This window comes from Aspergillus brunneoviolaceus, assembly GCF_003184695.1.
Source record: "Aspergillus brunneoviolaceus CBS 621.78 unplaced genomic scaffold BO95scaffold_25, whole genome shotgun sequence".
Taxonomy (NCBI): domain Eukaryota; kingdom Fungi; phylum Ascomycota; class Eurotiomycetes; order Eurotiales; family Aspergillaceae; genus Aspergillus; species Aspergillus brunneoviolaceus.
The window spans coordinates 417,969-438,677 of NW_020290755.1; the positions used below are offsets into that span (position 1 = coordinate 417,969).

Consider the following 20,709-nt stretch of genomic DNA (forward strand, 5'->3'; position numbering starts at 1 on the left):
GGGGGGACCGGAGCGGAGACCAGGAGGGTAAACGGAAATAGCCGTCGTTTCCCGCTCCCTTGGCGGAGAAGGGAAACATCCGGCGCGAAGCTTCAGTTTGTAAGTGGCCTGTAACTCATACCTTCTCCAATAAGGCAATTTCCCTAAGCACTAATGCTCAGAGCCATAATTTAGGACATTAGACATTCATTGATTTGTCCGCACAGGATGTATCTGGTACTTGGCAGCCTTCATTGGAGGGGAGACAAGATAGACAAAGGTAAAGAAGCTCGACACAGCTTCGAGATACGGGAAGGTTTATGCAGATTCCTTGATTAGACGTGCAGCTCGATGCATCAGCACTGTAATATTTTCACAAAACGCAGGGATGGGATGGCATGACAACAAAGATTAACAGCAAGTTAATACTACTTGTGATTTCTAGCCTGGGAAACCGAAAACATGCATTTCATATTCATCTAATTTTGTAGGAGACTGAAGACCCATTATAATCTGTCCTGATTTATAATTCAATGAAATCTTCATCGACATCCCAGAAACCCATGCAACACGTCATCATCAGCTTGACTATCGTCCGAAATTATTCATCAAAGTGCGTTTATTTGTGGGCTGGCTTTGATTAGTTCAGGGATCTCTCTGACTGTGGATGAAAATGACTTACGGATACCCTCCTCAGGCTGGGGTTCAATGCCGACAACTTCGGCGGCGTTCTTGGTCTCAGCGGCAGTCTTGTCGTCCTTCATGAATGGGAAGGCCAGGACTTCCTTGATGCTGTAGTTGTCCGTCAAGAACATGACCAGACGGTCGATACCCATACCCCAACCACCGGTGGGAGGCAGACCGTACTCCAAGCTGGTACAGAAGTTCTCGTCAATGAGCTGGGCCTCGTCATCACCCTGGTCCTTCTGGCGGGCCTGCTCCTCGAAGCGGAGACGCTGGTCGAAGGGGTCGTTCAACTCGGTGTAGGCGTTGACAATCTCCTTCTTGCAGACGAAAGCCTCGAAACGCTCGCACAGACCGACGTTCTCGCGGTGGTACTTGGCCAGAGGAGACATCATCTGCGGGTGGCCAGTGATGAAAGTGGGGTTGACACAGGTCTCCTCAATGAACTCGCCAACCAGCTTGTCGAGCATACGGGCGTTGGTCATGGGGGGAGAGCACTCAACACCGGTCTTCTTGAGGATGCGCTTGAGGAACTCGTTGGTCTCAGCGGTGTGAAGCTGGTCACCAGCAGGGAACTTCTCGCCGGTGGCTTCCTCCAGAGCGGGGATCATCTCCACACGGCGCCAGGGAGCCTTCCAGTTCACGTTGTAGACCTCACCAGACTGGGTGTGGAAAGTGGTCTCGTAGCCTCCAGTGACGTGCTTGACCAAGCCAGAGACAAGCTCTTCGGTCAAGTTCATGACATCGTGGACATCGGCATAGGCCCAGTAGAATTCGCAAGTGGTGAATTCGGGGTTGTGGGTCAAATCAATACCCTCGTTACGGAACTGACGACCCAGTTCGTAGACACGCTCCAGACCACCAACGATCAGCATCTTCAGGTACAGTTCGGGGGCAACACGCATGAACAGGTTCATGTCCAGGTCGTTGTGGTGAGTGATGAAAGGCTTGGCGGTGGCACCACCGGCAATGGCGTTCATCATGGGGGTCTCGACCTCGACGAAATCGCGGCTGTCAAAGTAGTTGCGAACGTAAGAGACAATCTTAGCGCGAGTGAGGAAGACGTTGCGGGAGCGGTCGTTCATGATGAGATCCAGGTAGCGCTGGCGGTAACGCTGCTCCTTGTCCTGCAGACCGAAGTGCTCGGAGGGGATGGCGTGCAAGCAGGGGGCGAGGAGAACAACCTCTGAGGCGAAGATGGACAGCTCACCATCCTCACGGTTCTTGGGGTTACTGCGACCGGGGAAACCGACAATGCCAACAATGTCACCACGGCGAAGGTGCTCGTGCTGGGCCTCGAAGGAGGCGTCGCCGGCAATGTTCTGAGCCTGGCACACAACCTGCACCTTGACACCCTCGGCACGGATATCGTAGAAGATCAGCTTGGAACCGGACGCGCGCTTGGTGAAGATACGACCAGCAATGCGGACGGTGACATCGGGCTTCTGCTCGCCCTTGGCGAGACCCTCATACTCCTTGAGGTACTTCCGGAGATCATCGGTGACCTGGAACTTGTGGGGGTAGGGGTCGGGCTGCTTGGTCTCGCGAAGCTTGTTGATTCTCTTGCTGCGAATCTCGAAATATTGCTATAATTGTTCAAGTTATCGGATATAATAAGCAAGTATTGCGCGACGGCATGACTCAGGTGATGGCGGGGTACGACTTACGTTGGGGGTGAGGTTGGCCTCATCGTCTTCAGCAGAGGTCTTCTTGACAGGCTTGGGAGGAGCAGCAGCCTCACGCTCCTTCTTCTTGGCCTCCTTCTCGCGCTGCTTCTGGCGTCTCTTGAGTTCGGACTTGGAGACCTTCTCTCCGGTGACCTCGTCGAGGATAAGGTTGGCCAACGAGGCCTCAGCCTGTTGGACGGCAGTGTTGTCGGCCATGATGAATCAGTGAGGCTTAAAGTACCGCAACAGGGACTTAGACTCCTCTATGACAAATGAAAGACGTTTAGAGAGAAGGAGGGGAAAGGAGATGACACACGGAGCAGCGGGTTTGGTGGGTTGGAAGTCGGCGAGAGAGAATTTTGGGCGGGAGACAAGGCGGGCGATGGTGATTGGGTAGGGAGGGGCAGCTCCCCCACGCCCGCCCCTCCTTCGATTCAATCATGGATGACTCAATAATTTCACGCCCGGCGGCTTGTCGGGCTATTGCTGCCTCAGGCGAAGAAGAAATGCTCCTTCTGCACGAGAACACATGTTAAGAGTTGAGAATTACAGAAACACGGAGTAGCATCCCAATCTTGAATATTTTGGTTACTTCAGATCTTCGTTCTGTAAACTAGTATAGTGTACAATCCGATCCCAACGCTATCAATCCTTATCATTGGCAGGCAGGGCTTAGGGCTTAGGGCATGCGGATGGGGTTTTGATCTATCGCTCTCTCCTTCTATAATCGCGTACCCCGCCTTTCACCTTTCAACCCACCCCAAGTTTCTTGTCTCTGGCTCTAATCAATTGTCCCGATCAATCGTCTGCATATAGACTCTCACACAGACGTATCCATACTCGAAGCGAAAGGTGCCCAATCGTCCTGAGGTTGGGACTTGACCGTCATATTGTCGTACACGTCTTCGGGCTCGTCCTTCTTGGCAGCCGACAGCCATGTCTGCGCCTTGACAATCTTCTCCTTCTCGCGTTGGAGAACCAGTCGGCGATGTTGGCGCTCTGGCTCCTCTGCCATGAGATCGCAGCATCTCTCAAACACTAGGCAGGGAACGTTAGCAGTTGCCCTGTTCGAAACCATAAACAACACTCACTGTCATGATCGTTGATATGTAGCTCGCGTTGAACTTCTTCGATCAATTGACCGCGGCACTTGGAGAAGAGCTTTGTATGGGTGCTCTGGCAGATCAAGTCGACGAAACGAGAGCTCGCAACATCATAGTAACCTCGCGCATACTGAAGGAGAGGGCATTTAGCCACGTAATCGTAGATCCCCATGAATCTCAACCTACCGCCATGATTCTCATTTCCGGGAGGTACTGATCCGGACCAAGTGCTGCCTCCAACTCCTGTGGCTTCTCCATCATGCTACTGAGTTCCTTCTCACGGCGAATATCCCCCTGTGGGTATCTGCCAATACGGTCTTGGTACAAAGCGTAGCGATTGCTGTTCCGAGCGCGTACGAGAACACCAAACCCATCGTTCTTGGCCTGCTCTAGCGCTATTCCGTTCATCGTAAAAGGATTGTTATGTTCCATCTCATATACTTCTTCTGCCCAGTTGATGTGCTGCTGGTGAAGCTTCTGTAAGAATTGCTCCACAATTCGGCGTATTTCGCGATAGAGGTTAGTCCGCTGATACTGCACAAAGACCTCATCAACTTGCTCCAGCAGTATCCTTTTCACTAGGTTATGGCTTTCATCCAAGAAAATGGTCAATGGCGTTTTCCAGTGTTTCACGCTCCGCTGATTCAGTATTTCGATTGCTTTTGGATCGATTTGGTCTGGAAGACACCCTCGCGTGGCAGCTTCGTTGCATTCCCGAATTTCTTCCCAGGTGAAATTCTTGATATCGCGACGGACCTTATCAAATGGCCTAAAACTGTCTAAGTCCGGTGTAAATCTCCTCTTGGCATCCGGTGTATCGCCGTGGTTCAAGGCCTTGCGCTTTGCTAAAGTTGCGAGAGGGGGGTGGACTTCAGTGACTTCGCTATCTGAGTCATCAGCCTTCTGACTGTACATCGCTTTCTCACGCTCCTCGGCTTGAGATAATATCTTGATACTTGGCCGGGTCTCTCTCAGCACCTTTTTGAAGTCGATTGCTAGATGAGACCACATCTTCAGCAGCGGATAGTCAACCGAGCCGCCGTCCATATGCGCCTGCACGCGCTCCCTGAAATTGTTCAGCATCTGACACAGAATGAATGGACTGCTCGCTGAAGGAGGATCCGGCAGGGTTTGGAGCTCAGCATCGATACGTTGAGATTTGGCTTCAATCTGTTCGATGACCTTAGGAAGACAACCTTGAATTTGGTCCAGTAGAAGGCTTGAGAGTGCTGTCTGCAACTTTCTGGTTCCAAACTTCTCTTGATATGCGACAAGTTCTGTTGCCCACGGCTCTGAAGCAAAGAACGCATCCTCTTCACCACGCGCTTGAGCATGCTGGATCGTGGGGTCTGGATTGTTGCGGATCACATAGTAGCCGTGTCCAAGCTTGAATTTGTCTCCTTCCAAAATCTCCAGCCATTGAACGTATGACTCCCCGGATTGGATTCGATCGGGCTTTGTAAGCACTCCCAAAGTTCTCGCCTTTGCACCCTTTACCTCCCTCATGAGGCGAGCAGCACTCGAGTTGGTTGCATCATTTGTCATCGGCAAGGTCAACAGCACGATGCAGTTCGCTTGAGTAATGTATTCTTTAACAAGATTCTCGACCATAGCAACCAGATATCTGTCCCTTTCGTGCTCGGCCTGGCTTATAACACCAGGTAGATCGTAAAATGACAAACTTGGGAAGCCAGGAGCGGAAATATCGAGTCGCACTACATTGGGTGAGAACTTGGCCTGACAATAATTCTCATCGGTTTCAAAATTCTGCCCAGGAATGTACTCAGCTGTCGGTCTTCCTGGGTTCAGGATAGCCAGTTGGGCCCATCGGATCGCCTCTTCGACATCATCTCTATCGCTCAAGGTAATGAACAGCTCGTCCTCTTGATCCTGAACATGCCAAGGGCCGAAAGGATGTGACTTCTTAGACACTTTATCAACTCTTTGACTCGTGTCATAAAAGTATTTCCTCGACAGGTATACACGGCACGTCCAAGGTTGGTCGGGATCGCTTTCAGTGAGATTAATCTCCATCGGGCACCGAGTACAGGTTCCTGCCGCGCGTGGGACTTTGATCTCGCTCATACCCTCGATAAGAGAGCTCTTGCCCGCACTCTGATCGCCTATAACGCAGATTCTGGGGAGAGCAATCTGGCTGTCTTCAATACCGAGGTGCCGCAGATCTTGGATCTTCTTCACCAGAGTCTTCATGTCGTGAGTGATGATATTGATCAAGTCATTTTTCAATGCCGATGGACGAGACATCTCGGCCGACTTTGCTCGGATCACGGCTTGGGGATGTGAGTCAGAAGTGAAGCCCAGTTTGATAGAAGAACCTGGCACTTACTCGATAAATGCTCCGCCATTTTGACAGACGGTGGCTGGATCAAAGGTGATGTTGACACGGAGATGGCACGAAGTTCAACCGAAATAGGGGAGAGTGAGAGGCTGTAGGAAGCTGTAGGTATGGGCGCTTCACACAGAAGAAGAAAAAGAGGTAAACTTCGACAAGAAGATCCCCCACGACAGGGTGAGTAACAATTTGTATGGGCGATAATCTAGAGAAGAAGATGAAGAGGAGAGGGAGGAGAAAATGATTGGAAATGAGATCCAAAAGTAGGCAGATTTATACCGAGGGGATGTGGAAGGGAAGTTGACAAAGCAACACCGGTAGTATATTATTCTGTTACACACACAGAGGGCCGTAAACGACACATTCACTTAGAGTGGTAGAGATACAGGTGGCTGTGGAGTTGATAGATCAACTTACAGCCCTGCAGCAACCCTTACCAAACTCTTTAGTGCTAGCGGCACTACGACCATTCACTGAAAAGCTGTCAGTGACATGCCGTTTCCATTACATCCAGATATAATCAGCTTGAACAGACGAGGTATCCTCTAAAACATCTGCTAAGCATCCACCATCTTGGGACAAATCTACGAGTACTCTCATGTTCGCTCATGACATCATTGGACATCTTGATTCTATGCTAAGCCGAGATCAGCCCTTTCTAAAGTTCGTACAAGCGCAGAGCTGGAGCTGAAGCCGAAGCAGCTTGGTAGATTAAAGAATAGACTTCTGGTAACGTAACTAAGGTATGGATTCATCACTATTCCTCCTCTTCTTCGTCATCCGGATTATAGTCCATATTCTCGTCTTCGCTCTTCGGGCTGAAAAATTTGATGGCACCCCGACAAGCAAAACGCGGAATAAGCCCTGCCATCCACTCACAGAGTAGATCCGTATCTACCGAGTCTTGGAGATACGTCAAGATTTGGGAAGCTATCTTGCAGTGCCAATGGGATCATGTCACCAGCATAGATATAAGGCACGGGATCTTGGTCAGGGGTGGGAAATAGGCGCTGTTGAACAATATTCAGGATTAGTTATCACCACTTCTACTGCAAGTACGTAGGACAACTTACAGTACGGCTAGCCGCGTAGTCGTGGCTTAGAGTGCATCAAGTCCCAAACCTCAATGTCAGCTGAAATGGTACCGATCCAATCTTCAACTTGGATGTGTTCTAAAACTTCATATTCAGTAAACGGCTCGGGCGTCACAGACGCATCGTGGGCGCTATTCTCCAAGTATGTGGCATTGTTTGGTTTCCTCAGGTCGTTGCCGAAGCGCAAGAGAAGTCTAGCAGCGCGGTCTCGAAAACCTGGATCTGTGTGTGAGTTGCGAGAATTCAGATCTTCTTCGATCTTGACCAGAATAGCCAGTTGCGCAGGCTGATAATGCTCGAAGTATTGGAGCATATCTCGGTGAAGATCTTCTCGCGATTCTGAAAATCCGACTTCCAGCACGATTGGATTATAGATCGTATGATTACTTCTAGAAAGCAGTTCTTTGAAAGGAGACAAGCTTCAGCAATGCTCAAGGTGCATGGATGGATGAGAATTTATATGTTTGGAGAGGAAATCCTTTTCAGAGAAAACCTCGCATGATGGTGGATACTGTAAGGCAGAGACATGGTGGATGGTGTGAGAGAGAGATGGTGGGTGGTGGGAGATGGAGACGGGAAGGAAGAAGGAAGGTAGGAGGAGGGGGGAGGAGCCACTACTTATACAGCAGTCTTGACCAGGGGCTCATTACCAAGGTGATGAATATCTTGTGTGCCAGGGAATGCTTTTGGATCGTGTGAATAGGGTCTTATCATCGTGATTAAGCCCTGTAAGGGCAATGAGACAGTGATATATTGAATACATTCAGTGACTGCTTCTAGCAATACCTCTAAAAGGTGACCAGTGTTACGCTTGATAATCCTTTTTGTGTTGTAGTTTAGGAATTCCATCCAATGCCAGGCTATCAGCATTTGGAAGCACGTATGCTGATGAATCCCCGAAGTCTCTGCAACAGTATCTACCTTGAAATCCCAAGATTAGGCTTATTAGGCTTATTAGTACTACAGAGAGAGCATATTCAGAACATGCCATAGTCACTGTTTTAATATACTAGTAGTATACTTGAAGGGCAGTGCAGTGCTCTATACTGTAGGTAGAATAGGCCCACCTGGGGCAGGGTCGACCGAAAGCGGTGAAGTTCCCCCTTTCCAAACCATGGATCCTCTTCCTCCGCAGCGCTAAGACGGTAAGGTAAGGTACCAGTGGCCCGACCAGGCTGGCAGCCTCCAGCTGAAGGTCGTATCTACTACGTAGGTAGTCTAGCTGCCCGGCGGGCGGTGGGCCTTCTTTGTCGTCCTCCTCCTCGTCGACTAGTCTAGTTCACTGTCTAACTACTAGTTAGTTAGTCTCCATCGCCCCTCTCAAGTCTCTCCTAAAGCTGCTGGCTGCTTAAATCTTTCTGCTTCAGCTTCTCAGACCTCGTCCTTCATCCTCTTCTACTCCTCCGCCTCCTTTTTCGTTTGTTAAACTCCCCTCGTCGCTTCAATGCTTCAAGTACCTGTTCGGGAGCACTCCAACGTGGCCTCCACAAAGGCCGTGATCTTGGTAGGCGGCATTGGAAATTTGTCTCCTTTCACACAGCTCACTAATGACCTCGCTACTCGATTTTAGGTCGGTGGTCCGTCCAGAGGAACTCGGTTCAGGCCTCTGTCTCTCGATGTGCCTAAGGTCGGTTGCTGCCCCTCCTTCGTCCTTGAAACTATTCCCCTCCAACCCCTCCCTCCCGCTTGCGGATTGCACCCCCCTCCCCGGCGCCTACGCACGGTTGCTTACCATTTGATCTACCATACAGCCCTTATTCGAAGTCGCCGGACACCCTATTATTCATCACTGCTTGAAAGCCCTTGCGAAGATCCCCGATATTCGCGAAGTTATCCTCGTCGGTTATTATGACGAAACGGTCTTCCGTGATTTTATCAAGGACTCCGCCAAGGAGTTCCCTCAGTTTAAGATTCAATACCTGCGCGAATACACGGCTCTGGGTACCGCCGGTGGTCTCTACCACTTCCGCGATGCCATTCTCAAGGGAAAGCCCGAGCGCTTCTTCGTCCTGAACGCCGATGTCTGCTGCTCATTCCCGCTCGGAGAGATGCTCAAGCTGTTCGAGGAGAAGGATGCGGAGGCCGTCATTCTCGGAACCCGGGTCAACAACGATGCTGCCACCAACTTCGGTTGCATCGTGTCCGATGCGCACACCAAGCGCGTGCTGCACTACGTCGAGAAACCCGAGTCGCACATCTCCAACCTCATCAACTGCGGTGTCTACCTCTTCGCCACCGAATGCATCTTCCCCTCAATCCGCAGCGCCATCAAGCGTCGCACCACCCGGCCCCGCCTGCTCTCATACCCTTCGTCTGAGAACCTGGAATCCTCGTTCGTCGCGGCCGAGGACGACGCTGAGAAGAGCGAAGTCCTCCGTCTCGAACAGGACATCCTGTCCGATCTGGCCGACAGCAACCGCTTCTTCGTCCACGAGACCAAGGACTTCTGGCGCCAGATCAAGACCGCCGGGTCCGCGGTTCCCGCGAATGCTTTGTACCTCCAAAAGGCCTTCCAGGCTCAGTCCGAAGAGCTCACCCCACCTTCCGCCTCCATTGTGCCCCCCGTTTACATCCACCCCTCTGCCACCGTCGACCCCACCGCCAAGCTCGGCCCCAACGTCTCCATCGGACCCCGTGTCGTCGTGGGCGCTGGTGCTCGTATCAAGGATTCGATTGTGCTGGAAGATGCCGAGATTAAGCACGACGCTTGCGTGCTGCACTCGATCATCGGCTGGAGCGGTCGCGTTGGCGCCTGGGCCCGTGTGGAGGGTACGCCAGTCCCGATGGCCAGCCACTCGACCAGCATCATCAAGCACGGCGTCAAGGTTCAGAGCATCACCATCCTGGGCAAGGAGTGTGCTGTGGGCGATGAGGTGCGCGTCCAGAACTGTGTCTGTCTGCCTTACAAGGAACTGAAGCGCGTACGTATCCTCCTCTCCATCTCTCCCTCTCACTCGTCTTCTAAATAGGAGCGCAAGCTAACTCAGCACTGCAGGACGTCGCCAACGAAGTTATTATGTAGAAAGTCGGCCCTGCGCTTGGAAATCTGGAACGTAACGTGTGAACGGATTTTGTCTCAGATGCTTTTCATGAAATGCTTCTCCTATCGCTGCCATGCTCTTCTTGGTTACACTTTAATGATCGATTGATTTTTCTTTCCTGGCCTTCGATTGCGGACTTCTTATCTCGCTTCAGCAAATTCTTTAGAGCTAGTGTTCGTGCTTAGAATGAACGGGGCATGGGTATGGATTGTATGCCCGCCACAAAAAAATTACAAATTAATAACTTAATATCGTTCCAAATCGCGGGTCCGTGTTTAGATAGTAATAGAAAAGGCAACATGTAGATAGATGTCTTCTGTGGTGAGTACATGTGCTGAAATCAACACCGGAAAATGTTCCTAGAAACGCCGGTCTGCACAACAAAAACTTCCTATCCATATCCTGCAATACAAATCATCCTCCAGAGTCTAGGTAGAACCTGCCTGGATAGGAATATGTACCAGACCGAGGCGAGATTATGCATCGTGACATATAGCACCTGGTTGGAAGGATTCGTCGCCTCAGAGTCCGATCCCGGCTGAAACGCAGTAAGTGAAGATGTTCCATTACTGCCCGGTTGATGGCTGATTTGATTTGGGTCAAGTGTGGTAGGGAGGTGGTCTCGAAGACCACCGGCCTCTTCACCGACCGCCGATGCGACATTACGGCGTACTCGATGAGATGGACACGTGCACCAATGTATGCTGAACAGGCGCCGTGAATCACGACGACTTATCTCGGGCCATTTGAGTGGTTTGGAATGTTCAATTCAAAGAATGATAGATCATGTACAATGCGAGATCGTAACGCGTCAAATCCGTAATATAACAGTGTAAGAGCTCTTACAGAAGCGCTTCGCATTCTGAGGCTGCTTCGAATTCTAGCGAGCGCCTACTTCCAAGAACACAAGCTCGTCAGGCCACAGAAGGCAAAGGAAACGAATTTCAATCGCCATCTAGCGATACGCCCCGGCATCATACCCCGTCTGCTCCGCGGGACGGGTGTAGCCCATGGTGGACGCTGAAGCTCCATACGCGCTGAACCGCACCCGCGGCATGGGGTGTTGCGCCCCGAGATCTCCCGCCGCCGCAGCGTCGCCGTACTGTTCCACTTCGCGAGCGTGGTCGTGCTCTGCTGCGGCGCCGGCGTGGTTTCCCAGCCCGCCATACGACGGCGGCGGGGACATATACTGGCCCGACATGTCGGGCGGTGGTGCATCGTGATAGGATTCCTGGCCGGCGGGGTACCCGTAGGGCCCCTGTTGCGCGGGATGCGGCTGGGCGTACAGGTCGTCCGGGTGGTAGGGGCCCACGCCGCCGGACATGACGCTGCTCCCGCGGTTGTGCATCTTGTAGTCGTTGAGGGCGGCGTTGCTGGCCATGGGGTCGTATTCGCCCAGGCGGGTCTGGCGTCGGCGGACGATCACATCGAGGACGACGGCGGCGATGTGGGCGGCGGTCGCGAGGATGGTGAACGCGAAGAGCGCCTTGTAGATGCGGCACACGTTGATGCCGGTTGAGGTGCCCCAGTAAGTGGTCGTGCAGCTGGTCAGGATGGTGTGCGCGAGACTGTAGCTCAGGAGGCCAAGAGAGATGAGCCAGAGAACTAGGAGGATGGAATTGGTGGTTAGGGAGAGGCGTGGGGAGAGGCCATAGAAGCAGTGGGTCAGCGTCGTGAGAATGTAGTTGAGAAGGGTCAGGACGGTGGCGATTAGGAGCTGTTTTATCTTCGAGTTAATTCGGTGTCTGTGTGTCTGTGTGTCTGGCTGGAATCGGGCGTGAATCCGGGGAAGGAGAAGCAGGGACTTACGACCAGGAAGGCCCACGGAAGCTTGTAGCCATGGCTGTGTAGGTTGGTGATGAAGACAGCAAGAATGATGCCTACGATAAAGGTCGAAATGAGACCCGTTGCGCGGATAATGTGGAAGGGTATCGCTGGGTAGTGGGATGGTTTGACAGATGCGGTGGTGCGCATAGTGGGCGGTGGTTATCGGAGGATGTTTCCAATCGCGGTGGGGAGTGGTTTATCAGTAAGTGTTGAATTCCGATCGATAAGCAGTAAACAGATGATCAGACAACGATACTGTGGGAGAATGACAGAGGGGATGGTAGAGAGACAAATGCTCTTGAACCTGCAAGAGGAGAGAATTGAATTCAGGTCATCACAATTCAACAAAGTGGGAAAACAAAAAGAAACAGGAAGGCAGGAAGTGCGAGTGCGAGAGCAAGAAACACAACAATGCAACGCCTCGCTGGGCCGATCACTTTTACACTGCCTGGGCAGGCTCCACAACCACGGCTGTTGCTAAAGAAAGCAGCGGGAAGAGGAGGAGATGACGAACCCAGCCGCGTTTGGCCTGTGGAGTAGGAGGAGTAGGAGTAGTTAGGCATGGCACGTGTCTCGCTTACTTCATCCAGTTCTAGATGCTCTCTTTCTCTCTCTCGTATTGTCGCGGCATGGTTACTAGTTACACCTTACCATACTTACTGACTGACACCATCGTTGCTGATTAATTCCCTAAACCTTCGCACATACCTATAATACTCCCCATAAAACCAGCAGTGCCCTCACAACCAGAACCGATGCCCACTTTTCTCCTAGCTATACGTTGGCTGTCCGACATCAGTCGCGAAGCTACTAAACCATCATGACCTCCATACTTCCAGGTTCCATGCCCTGGCATGAGGGTGAGCAGAAAATGCATAATTTGCTTCACGTTCCCCCACGAGATAACCCCACAGTTCCAAGCCTCACCTATAATGCTGGCTATCTACTGCCACGCGCTCCACTTTTGGCTATTGGGACTATTGATTCCGAAGGACGCCCCTGGACAAGCATCTGGGGCGGCGAGAAAGGATTCGCTAGTCCTACTTCGCAAACCACGGTCGACCTGACCACACCTGTCGACAGGAGACATGATCCCGTCGCTGAAATACTGCTGGGACCACCGGAAGGTGACTTGGCGGATTCCACGCGCGGCGGAAAACTGATGTCTGGATTAGTCTTCGATCTGGAAAATCGGAAGAGAGTGAAGCTTCACGGCAGGTCGATTGCGGGGTCGTTGGAAAGTCCCAGCGCAGTGTCAGGTTCAGACCAGGTGGGATTCGCCCGCCTGACGTTACACATTGATGCAAGTCTCGGTGGGTAGAGATTATTCCATAACATCAGGCATGCGGCACAGCTGACGAATCAGGAAACTGTCCAAAGTATATGAATAAGAAGCAGATCGTTCCTGCCCTTCCAAATCCGAAGCTGGTGTCAAGCTCACCTCAACTGACCCCGGCGGCTGTAGACCTTCTCAATCGTGCTGACTGCCTGTTTGTCTCTTCGGCTCATGGTACAATTGACATGGACACAAACATCCGTGGAGGTCCTCCTGGATTTGTGCGACTGGTGTCTAATGGGCCACGTGGGGCTGTATTTGCTTATCCAGAATACTCAGGTAATCGACTATACCAGACTCTAGGTAATCTCCAGACCAATCCTCGATCAGGATACGTCTTCCCGGACTTTGACACGGGAAATGCGTTATACGTGACCGGGGAAGCGCGGATTCTGGTAGGCCAAGATGCAGCACAGGTGCTTCCGCGGTCAAATCTGGCAGTCGTGGTCACCGTCACAGCTGCGCGATATGTGGAAAAGTCCCTCTCCTTCCGCGGTATCGCCGGGGAGCCGTCTCCATACAATCCTCCGGTGCGATATCTGGCCACAGAAAAGGTCAGTGCGGCCGATCCCAAGGAAGATAGCTCTATCACAGCAACTCTTATCCGGAAAGAGATTCTTACTCCAGCCATTGCTCGTTTCCGATTCCGCATCTCCGATCCAGTCAAACTTGGAAAGTGGATTCCAGGGCAGTACGCGACATTCTCGTTCTGGGATGAGCTGAATCTTGGCTACAGCCACATGCGAGACGATGACCCGACCAGCCTCAATGACGATTATGTCAGGACGTTCACTATCTCATCTTATCCAGGCGAGGGAATCTCTACATCAGAGTTTGAAATAACAGCCAGGAAGCACGGTAATGTGACTCGCTATCTTTGGGGAGTCAATGAACGAGCCGGCCTTGAGGTCCCTCTCAAAGGGGTCGGGGGAGAATTCCAGATAAACTCATCGGGAAATGAGATCCTGCCTTTTATAGTAGGTGGCATTGGGATAACGCCTGTGCTTGCCCAGCTTCCCAGTCTGGATCTTAGTCGGCTACAACTATTGTGGTCTATATCAATCAGCGACGTGGGTTTGGTGTGGGATACGTTCAAGCGGTTTCCGGCGCTGCCCAGATCGACGTCTTTGTTTCTCACCGGGTCTGACCCGGAGGACGAGCTCATCAAGCGGCAGTATGAGGTTGTCGTCTCCTCTGGAGCACAGATTTCTCGACGCAGGATAGACACAGATGATTTGGATCTGTCATTGGCCGAGACATGGTATTTCTGCGGCAGTCCGGCTTTGAAAAGCTCTGTTTTGAATTGGCTCACTGGTAAGAACGTAGTATATGAGGACTTTAACTACTAACGCGATCATACTATTAGTTTACTTATATAGTTAAGGATTGCATCTATTTACCCTTCTCATGCTCTAATCGGAAATCTTAGCAGTTCATAGTTTGTAAAGCACCTAGTAGCCAGTAAAGACCGAGATTCCGCCCGATCAGAATCTCCGCCGCCGAGCGGCAACGCGATATCGGCTGCTGCCTCCGCATCTCATCTCCGCCGCCGCCATTTAAGTAGCGTACCTTATCGAGCTCTTTTCTCTCAACCTCAACAACCTGCCGCAGAAGCGTTCAGACGCCAACGTCACCGCAGTCTCTACCACCATTCTCCCCCACGAAAATCCTTCCAATCTATATTCCCCACTCCAACCAACCATTCATCCATCCCAAACCCATCGCACCGCAACATAAACCCCTCACCACAGCCCCTCGAGCTCCCCGAGCTCCCACAGCTCCCACCATGTCCACCTACGAAGGTACCATCCTCCTACCCCCCCCCCTATCCCCCTCAAACCCAAACCCAATCAACCCCCCAAGTTCAAGTCAAACTAACCCTCCCAAAAAGTGGAACACAACACCACCGACCCTTCCTCAACCACCACCACAGGAACAACAACAACCACAACCACAACGCACCCGCGCCGCCCCGACCTCTCCAGCTTCTTCGCGACCCTCTCCGAAATCACCCCGGATGAATCGCATAGCGCCCACCGGCCGCACGCCGTGCCCGTCCCGCGCGACATCAGCGCAGCCTTCTACACGCTCGCCGAAGCCTTGAACGTGATGCGCCGCGACGGGGGCGGGGGCGGAGCCATCGCCGCGGCGGCGGCAGGTGGGATCCCCAGCTTCGGGCCGGAGGATACGGATGCCGACGTCAGCGGGGGCAGCGAGCTGCTGACGGAGATGATTGCGTCGTTGTTGCAGTCGGCGGAGCGGCCGCCCAAGGAGGTGGAGGGGGTGAGTGAGGAGTTTTGCGATGGTATGTATTCTGGTTTTCATTCTCTTGCGGCGGGGTGGGGTGAAAAGGGTGGTTAGGGGGGCGGGGTATTTCGTGTTTGCGGAATACAAGCAGAAATGGGTTTTGTTTTGGCTAATAATGTATGGTTTCTCGTGTAGTGCTCGATCGCGTGCCCAAGACATCCTTGAACTCGTCGCAGGTCTGTCCGATTTGCAATAACCCCTTCTTGGAGGATCAGTACCCCCTTGTCGTGCGGTTGCCGTGTCATCCGACGCATCTGTTTGATTTGGAGTGCGTGCGGCCGTGGTTGAGGTTGCGGGGAACGTGTCCGCTCGATCGCACGGATTTCGCCAAGCAGGAGAGGGACAAGGCGGAGGCCAGGCGGAAGCCGGCGGTGGATGATGAGGAGGAGGAGTGGGATGGCATGTATGGTTAGGTTTACAGATACGTGCTGAATAATAGGGCATGATGTTGCGGAACTATGCCTTTGAACCGCAAAGCTTGATGTTGAATTTGCATAGAGACGTTTCATTCATGAACTACTATTTTTGTTTCTAAGTCTATCATGTCAGGAAGAATAGCGTAGCTAAGCTATAATCCTAGATCAAAGCTCCTCTTTGGGTCGAAGAGCCAACTTGCCCGCTTTGTCGATGATAGCCTCCAGGCCACTCCTCTCCAGGACCCCGTTGTCATCCTTGACCACCTCGCGCGCTTCCAACTCCTCGACCATCTTCTGATTCTCGCGGTTACCTTCCAACAAGAACTTCAGACACATCACGGCATGCTCCTTGATGTAGGGGTTGTGAGCATCAAAGTTGGTGCAGGACAGGATGGTTTCCACACCGCCATAGCGCCGGATTTGGTCCTGGACCTCGGGACACTTCCACACCAAAGACGAGAGAACAAGCACCACCAGCTTCTTCAGATTGCGCCACTCAAACTCCGACGGGTCCTCCGTGATGGGCGGCGACTCTGCTCTCGATCCCGGCCCAGCATCAACGGGGTCGGGGTCACCGGGGTCATATGGTCTCTCGACTGCTACCGGCCCGGAACCCGAGCTAGATTGGTGGTCCCGGGAAGGGCTGTTGCGTCCTCCCAGAGTAAGAGAACTCAGCTGGCCTTTGGGGATGCTGGCCTCAAGCTCCTTGATCAACGTCACCAAGTCATAGACGATCTCCCACTTGACAAGCAGGTTTTTCCAGTCGTTGTTCTCGGTCAGCACAGCGAAGAACTCCAAGAACTGATAGACACCTTCGTAGACCCGCTCCATATCCCATAAGTTCAGAGGGAAGTCCTCCGGCAAAGCCCTTCCGGCGCGAATCTGTCCCTGCAAGTAGATCAAAGCGCAAGTCTCGGGAATGATGTTGCCCCGGAAAATGGTGAAAATGTATCGAACGGTAAGGATGTCGACTCGGGACAAAGGGGCCGGGCTCTTGGTTGCGGTATGTTGAGAAGTACCGGTGACTGATGCTGGAGAATACTTAGCTCGGAAAATGTGTGTAAGAATCTTGACCACGACTGCCTGCGCAGGAGAAATGATGTCCTTGGGCTGGCCGAAATCAGAGTATGCGTGCGACATAAGACCGTTCTTGAGAACCGCATCCATGATCTGAACCATCATCTTGAAGTAGAGCTCGTCATCAGGAAGATCCCAGGCAGCAATGAAAATCAACAACTCTCTCAACAGGTTGCGACCAGTCTCCTGCGTGAGTAGGATATGGCATCGCAGAGCCTGCATATTCCGCGACCCCGTCCTTTCTCCGCCCTTCAAGCCGAAACTGTCAACAATACCGGCTTGGATGATCATCGGAAGCGCTTCGATCTCTGCGGGTCCAAGCACAAGCGGTATATCCGTCAACAGGCCGCGTTGTTGGTCTCCTGGACGGCCGCGGTAATCGTCGTCATCTTCATCGTCATCCTCCTCTTCCTCCTCTTCCTCCTCCTCCTCCATGCTTCCGTCTGCAACAGCCTCCAGGCTGCGCGAGTCGTCATCACCAACTGTGCCCGCATCCCCAGTATCGTAGTCCTGATCTCCATCACCACCGATCTGGGAGCTCTCTTGCAGTCGCGCCATCAACTCGTCCTTCGCTTCCTGTAGAGTTTCGGCCGCAGACTGAGCAGACCGGGGCATACTCATATCTTCCTCCATGACAACTGCATCACCAGCCGAAAGCGCCCCGTATTCGCTAAGGTCGGGGAGATCGGTCCAACAAACGCGTGGGAAACCAGCTGTTAGGCTCCGATCTATCGTCACAATCGCCTTCTTGCGAGGAGGCTCATCTTCTGGCAGGGCTGGCGGAAGGTCCTTGGCTCTATCCTGGAGATCAGACCACCCATCTACCTTGGCTCCGAGAATAGCAGTCAAAGCTGCGCGAATCTCCTTGACCTGCTCCGGATCTTTGCCCATCTCCTGTATGGCGGTCAGATCGCGCCCTAGCAGCTTCTCCATGTGGTCCTTGATGTTTGCTAGAAGCAGCATGGCCGCCTCCTCTTTGATCGTCGCGGGTTCCCGGGGGAAATTGGAAATCGTCTCCAGAAGCAAGTCCTCCGCAGTCTGATCGTAGAGAGCCCGGATTGGGGGGTTGACTATCCGCTCCCCGGTTTTGACAATCGGCGCCATTCCTTCAGGCTGAGCAAAGGCCGGATCAAGCGGCTCCCGGGGCTGAATGATGTTCGAATCTCCCGTGGAATGGTATCCGAAGAGGTCCAGCCACAAAACCATCTTCCGCTGCTCGTTGTGCATGATGAAATTGTGCATGAACTGCAGACACGTAATCAGGAGGCGCTTGTAGAGGTTGACGACTTTCTGCCAGCGCTCCTCGTTCCGTGCATTCGTTTCGCCATCAAATCCCCGCGCGGTGACTCTGACACAGGTGTCCACCAGGGCTAGAATCCTCTGATCAAAGCCTTTCTCCGCCGCCATATTTTGGGCCTTCTTCGTGGTGGCAAGGAGATTGCGGGCGATGGTACACAAGTCATTCAGGCGCTCGATATCCTTGACAAGTGAGAAGTAGTTGTAGGCTATGAGGTTGGAGGAAGAGTGGTCGTAGTTGGCGGTCGGAGGGCTTTTCCAGGCGAACGACTGGGACTCGAGAACGGGGATCGCCTTGGTCAAAACATCTGTGAATCCTTGCCAGATGTCCGGTGACAGGCCGAGATTATGTCTATCGAGGGGAGCTCAATCAGTCGCCGGTCAACAACACGGTCTTTGTGCGGGGAACAGTGCAAGCGTGGAGCTGCAGAACACGAAATGGGCTTGAAGGAATAGTAGGGGAAATGCTTCAGCAACACACCTGACATCGCTTTCTTGGTGTGTCTTGTAAAGAATCTGCTTGCCCGCAGAGAGCATGTGTTCAAGACGTTTGTCATCAATCATACCCCGGGTCTCATAGTGGCTCAAGGTCCCCGTCAGAATAACCTTTAGCATAAGCTCTGCAGGAGTGCACTTGGGCTTCATCTCCGCTGCTGCCCGGTCAGCCATCTTGGGCGCGAAGTTAAGGATACCGTTTGGTTCTGAGCAGCTGGACTTTGCGAATTGATTGTTGCGGGGAAGAAGAAGAAGAAGTACAACTAAGTGCGGGCGGAGAAGGAAAGAACTTTGGAATAATTACTCGTAGAATAACACCCGCTGAGGGGGAATTTTTCCGGCTCCGGAACCATCCCGCCGCGGCGCCGCCGACTGACTGCCTATTCGGGACGATTCATGTACAATCATGGATTCACATCACTACTAAATAATGTAGTATATACAGAGCCCATACCTTTTCATGACATCTTGGCTCGAATGGAGAGCCCGAAAACATGGCGCAAGTTGTTCCAGAACCCCAGGTCATAGATATTCTCAACCTCCCGCATACTATGTACCAAACTCCACCGCGGGTCGATAGGAGCATCTCGGTTGCTGGGCTGCGATATTTCGTTCGAATCTGGAGATAACAGGTGTCCTTCCTTTGGAGCCTCCCCATCCGTGAGTGCAAGGACCTGCTCGCTGCTCATGGGCCAGTCTGTGGGTGACCCCTGGTACTCTGCGAGCAAGGGCGAATTGCCATATATCACGTCCTTGGTCGATCTATATACATAGCCGTCGGCAACGTCCTCCTTCCAATCAGACCACTTGGAGCTTTCATTGGTGGTCATACCGGCCCAAATCAGATAGGAATGGTATACGAGAAAGGCCCCCGCCAAAGGGGCTGTCATCGTCATCAACAAGGCTGTCGCGCCAATGCGAACATCGGCAGCGATCACCACGGCCCAGATGTTGAAGAAGGTCGTCCAGCTCTGTCGCGTGTGTCGCAAAGGATTGTCAGCAGGAACCAGTTTGTCGTAGGTCTGGTACAGCAGAGTGTATCCGAGGCACGAGCCATAAGTCAGCATGACGCATAACGATACTATCAGCGACAGGAAGTAGTGATAGTTGTGCAACCCAACGCAGTTCATCAACCATACACAATGATGGTCGTGTCGGGAAACACATGCTTTGCAAGTGCTGCAGTGCTTGCTTCTCGCCGGCTTGAGGAACCGGCATGTGCTGCAGCGGTGTCCAGGATGGAAGATGACCCTATCGTACGGATAGCGTTCCAACTCCTCAGCGTGATTTTTGGGGGTAATGAAAGACTTAGTGGTTATGCTCGCATATAAGAAGTAGTAAGGGAGGACTACAACGAGCGGTATCCATACATGGTGGGCCGGAGAGATTCTGGCCCAAGCGGCTGGAATGAACATGCACTGGCCTGCTACCAGAAGTGAGGCAAAGAATATCTAAGTTCAGTCAGCAGGGAGGCGAGCTTGACTTCTGATTCATGAGACGAACCAGAACAAGCGGATGATTCTCATTGAGAACATAGTTGCCAGCCTGGCTGCAGCAAGAGAAAAGCCGGCCGCTGAACAGTATTTCATCGACTTTTGCGAATCCTTTAGGGATGTGTATCCAAAGAACTCTGTGAAGGAACCCAATTGGAGTTTTGCTACAAGCATGCATCAGTCGCAGTTCACTGCATTCGAGGACCAATACATAGCTTACCGAAATGCAGGTAGTCTTCCAAACAGGGCGACAAATACAAAGCCTGAAATTCCAAGGATGGCCAGCGCTATGGTCCGTAGCAATCCCATCTTGCTCCGAGTCGAACCAGCTTGGGGGGTCGATTTTGAGTCGCAATCAGATTCCAACTATGTACAGCATAGGTACTGCTAGCTTGGAGTAATATATCATTGAGCTGACATGAGTAAAGATTTCGATCATGAATTCAGACACCCCGTCGTATTTCGCCTCATAAGATAATGGGAAGGCTGCAGTGCCATAAGAGATGAATCCCCGGTTGTTGCCCACCGGCCGTTTAACATG

The 20,709-nt window shown here is 52.3% G+C and overlaps 7 protein-coding genes across 7 annotated transcripts; 2 read left to right on the forward strand and 5 right to left on the reverse strand.

Moving 5' to 3' along the window:
• Nucleotides 1-418: 418 nt before the first annotated feature.
• Nucleotides 419-2,690, reverse strand: BO95DRAFT_441855 (lysine--tRNA ligase KRS1). Its single transcript, XM_025586283.1, has 3 exons — nt 2,331-2,690; nt 662-2,249; nt 419-609 (listed from the first exon to the last, which is right to left on the reverse strand). The coding sequence occupies exons 1-3, from the start codon at nt 2,544-2,546 to the stop codon at nt 599-601; spliced, it is 1,815 nt and encodes a 604-aa protein (XP_025443434.1). The 5' UTR covers nt 2,547-2,690; the 3' UTR covers nt 419-598.
• Nucleotides 2,691-2,960: 270 nt separating this feature from the next.
• On the reverse strand, nt 2,961-5,799 carry BO95DRAFT_513624 (putative dynamin GTPase; the record flags this gene model as incomplete). The annotated part of the gene is made up of 4 exons (XM_025591614.1): nt 2,961-3,368; nt 3,422-3,563; nt 3,620-5,724; nt 5,781-5,799. 4 exons carry the CDS (start codon nt 5,797-5,799, stop codon nt 3,151-3,153), a joined length of 2,484 nt encoding a protein of 827 aa, XP_025443435.1. The 3' UTR covers nt 2,961-3,150.
• Nucleotides 5,800-6,543: 744 nt separating this feature from the next.
• On the reverse strand, nt 6,544-7,193 carry BO95DRAFT_430950 (uncharacterized protein; the record flags this gene model as incomplete). The annotated part of the gene is made up of 3 exons (XM_025584986.1): nt 6,544-6,604; nt 6,666-6,796; nt 6,909-7,193. The coding sequence occupies 3 exons, from the start codon at nt 7,191-7,193 to the stop codon at nt 6,544-6,546; spliced, it is 477 nt and encodes a 158-aa protein (XP_025443436.1).
• A 932-nt stretch (nt 7,194-8,125) lies between these two features.
• On the forward strand, nt 8,126-10,142 carry BO95DRAFT_441858 (mannose-1-phosphate guanylyltransferase). Its single transcript, XM_025586284.1, has 4 exons — nt 8,126-8,384; nt 8,451-8,507; nt 8,632-9,801; nt 9,876-10,142. Exons 1-4 carry the CDS (start codon nt 8,325-8,327, stop codon nt 9,900-9,902), a joined length of 1,314 nt encoding a protein of 437 aa, XP_025443437.1. The 5' UTR covers nt 8,126-8,324; the 3' UTR covers nt 9,903-10,142.
• A 588-nt stretch (nt 10,143-10,730) lies between these two features.
• Nucleotides 10,731-11,992, reverse strand: BO95DRAFT_99377 (uncharacterized protein). The gene is made up of 2 exons (XM_025592363.1): nt 11,731-11,992; nt 10,731-11,647 (listed from the first exon to the last, which is right to left on the reverse strand). The coding sequence occupies exons 1-2, from the start codon at nt 11,893-11,895 to the stop codon at nt 10,877-10,879; spliced, it is 936 nt and encodes a 311-aa protein (XP_025443438.1). The 5' UTR covers nt 11,896-11,992; the 3' UTR covers nt 10,731-10,876.
• A 576-nt stretch (nt 11,993-12,568) lies between these two features.
• BO95DRAFT_481410 (uncharacterized protein) lies at nt 12,569-15,896 on the forward strand (the record flags this gene model as incomplete). The annotated part of the gene is made up of 5 exons (XM_025590204.1): nt 12,569-13,018; nt 13,090-14,398; nt 14,836-14,886; nt 14,976-15,389; nt 15,527-15,896. 5 exons carry the CDS (start codon nt 12,569-12,571, stop codon nt 15,802-15,804), a joined length of 2,502 nt encoding a protein of 833 aa, XP_025443439.1. The 3' UTR covers nt 15,805-15,896.
• Nucleotides 15,897-15,922: 26 nt separating this feature from the next.
• Nucleotides 15,923-20,649, reverse strand: BO95DRAFT_387109 (uncharacterized protein). The gene is made up of 5 exons (XM_025583511.1): nt 20,389-20,649; nt 20,179-20,332; nt 19,141-20,126; nt 18,662-18,889; nt 15,923-18,532 (listed from the first exon to the last, which is right to left on the reverse strand). Exons 1-5 carry the CDS (start codon nt 20,475-20,477, stop codon nt 15,973-15,975), a joined length of 4,017 nt encoding a protein of 1,338 aa, XP_025443440.1. The 5' UTR covers nt 20,478-20,649; the 3' UTR covers nt 15,923-15,972.
• Nucleotides 20,650-20,709: the final 60 nt, after the last annotated feature.

Bases quoted from the DNA above. Each gene is read 5' to 3' on its own strand.
- BO95DRAFT_441855 (XM_025586283.1), bottom strand. From the start codon at position 2,546: ATGGCCGACAACACTGCCGTCCAACAGGCTGAGGCCTCGTTGGCCAAC. The intron at 2,250-2,330 runs GTAAGTCGTACC...GAACAATTATAG, and splicing joins AGGCCAACCTCACCCCCAAC to CAATATTTCGAGATTCGCAG.
- BO95DRAFT_441858 (XM_025586284.1), top strand. From the start codon at position 8,325: ATGCTTCAAGTACCTGTTCGGGAGCACTCCAACGTGGCCTCCACAAAG. The intron at 8,385-8,450 runs GTAGGCGGCATT...ACTCGATTTTAG, and splicing joins CCACAAAGGCCGTGATCTTG to GTCGGTGGTCCGTCCAGAGG. The intron at 9,802-9,875 runs GTACGTATCCTC...TCAGCACTGCAG, and splicing joins CTTACAAGGAACTGAAGCGC to GACGTCGCCAACGAAGTTAT.
- BO95DRAFT_99377 (XM_025592363.1), bottom strand. From the start codon at position 11,895: ATGCGCACCACCGCATCTGTCAAACCATCCCACTACCCAGCGATACCC. The intron at 11,648-11,730 runs GTAAGTCCCTGC...ATTAACTCGAAG, and splicing joins TTCCGTGGGCCTTCCTGGTC to ATAAAACAGCTCCTAATCGC.
- BO95DRAFT_387109 (XM_025583511.1), bottom strand. From the start codon at position 20,477: ATGGGATTGCTACGGACCATAGCGCTGGCCATCCTTGGAATTTCAGGC. The intron at 20,333-20,388 runs GTAAGCTATGTA...GCATGCTTGTAG, and splicing joins GGAAGACTACCTGCATTTCG to CAAAACTCCAATTGGGTTCC. The intron at 20,127-20,178 runs GTTCGTCTCATG...GACTGAACTTAG, and splicing joins AGAATCATCCGCTTGTTCTG to ATATTCTTTGCCTCACTTCT.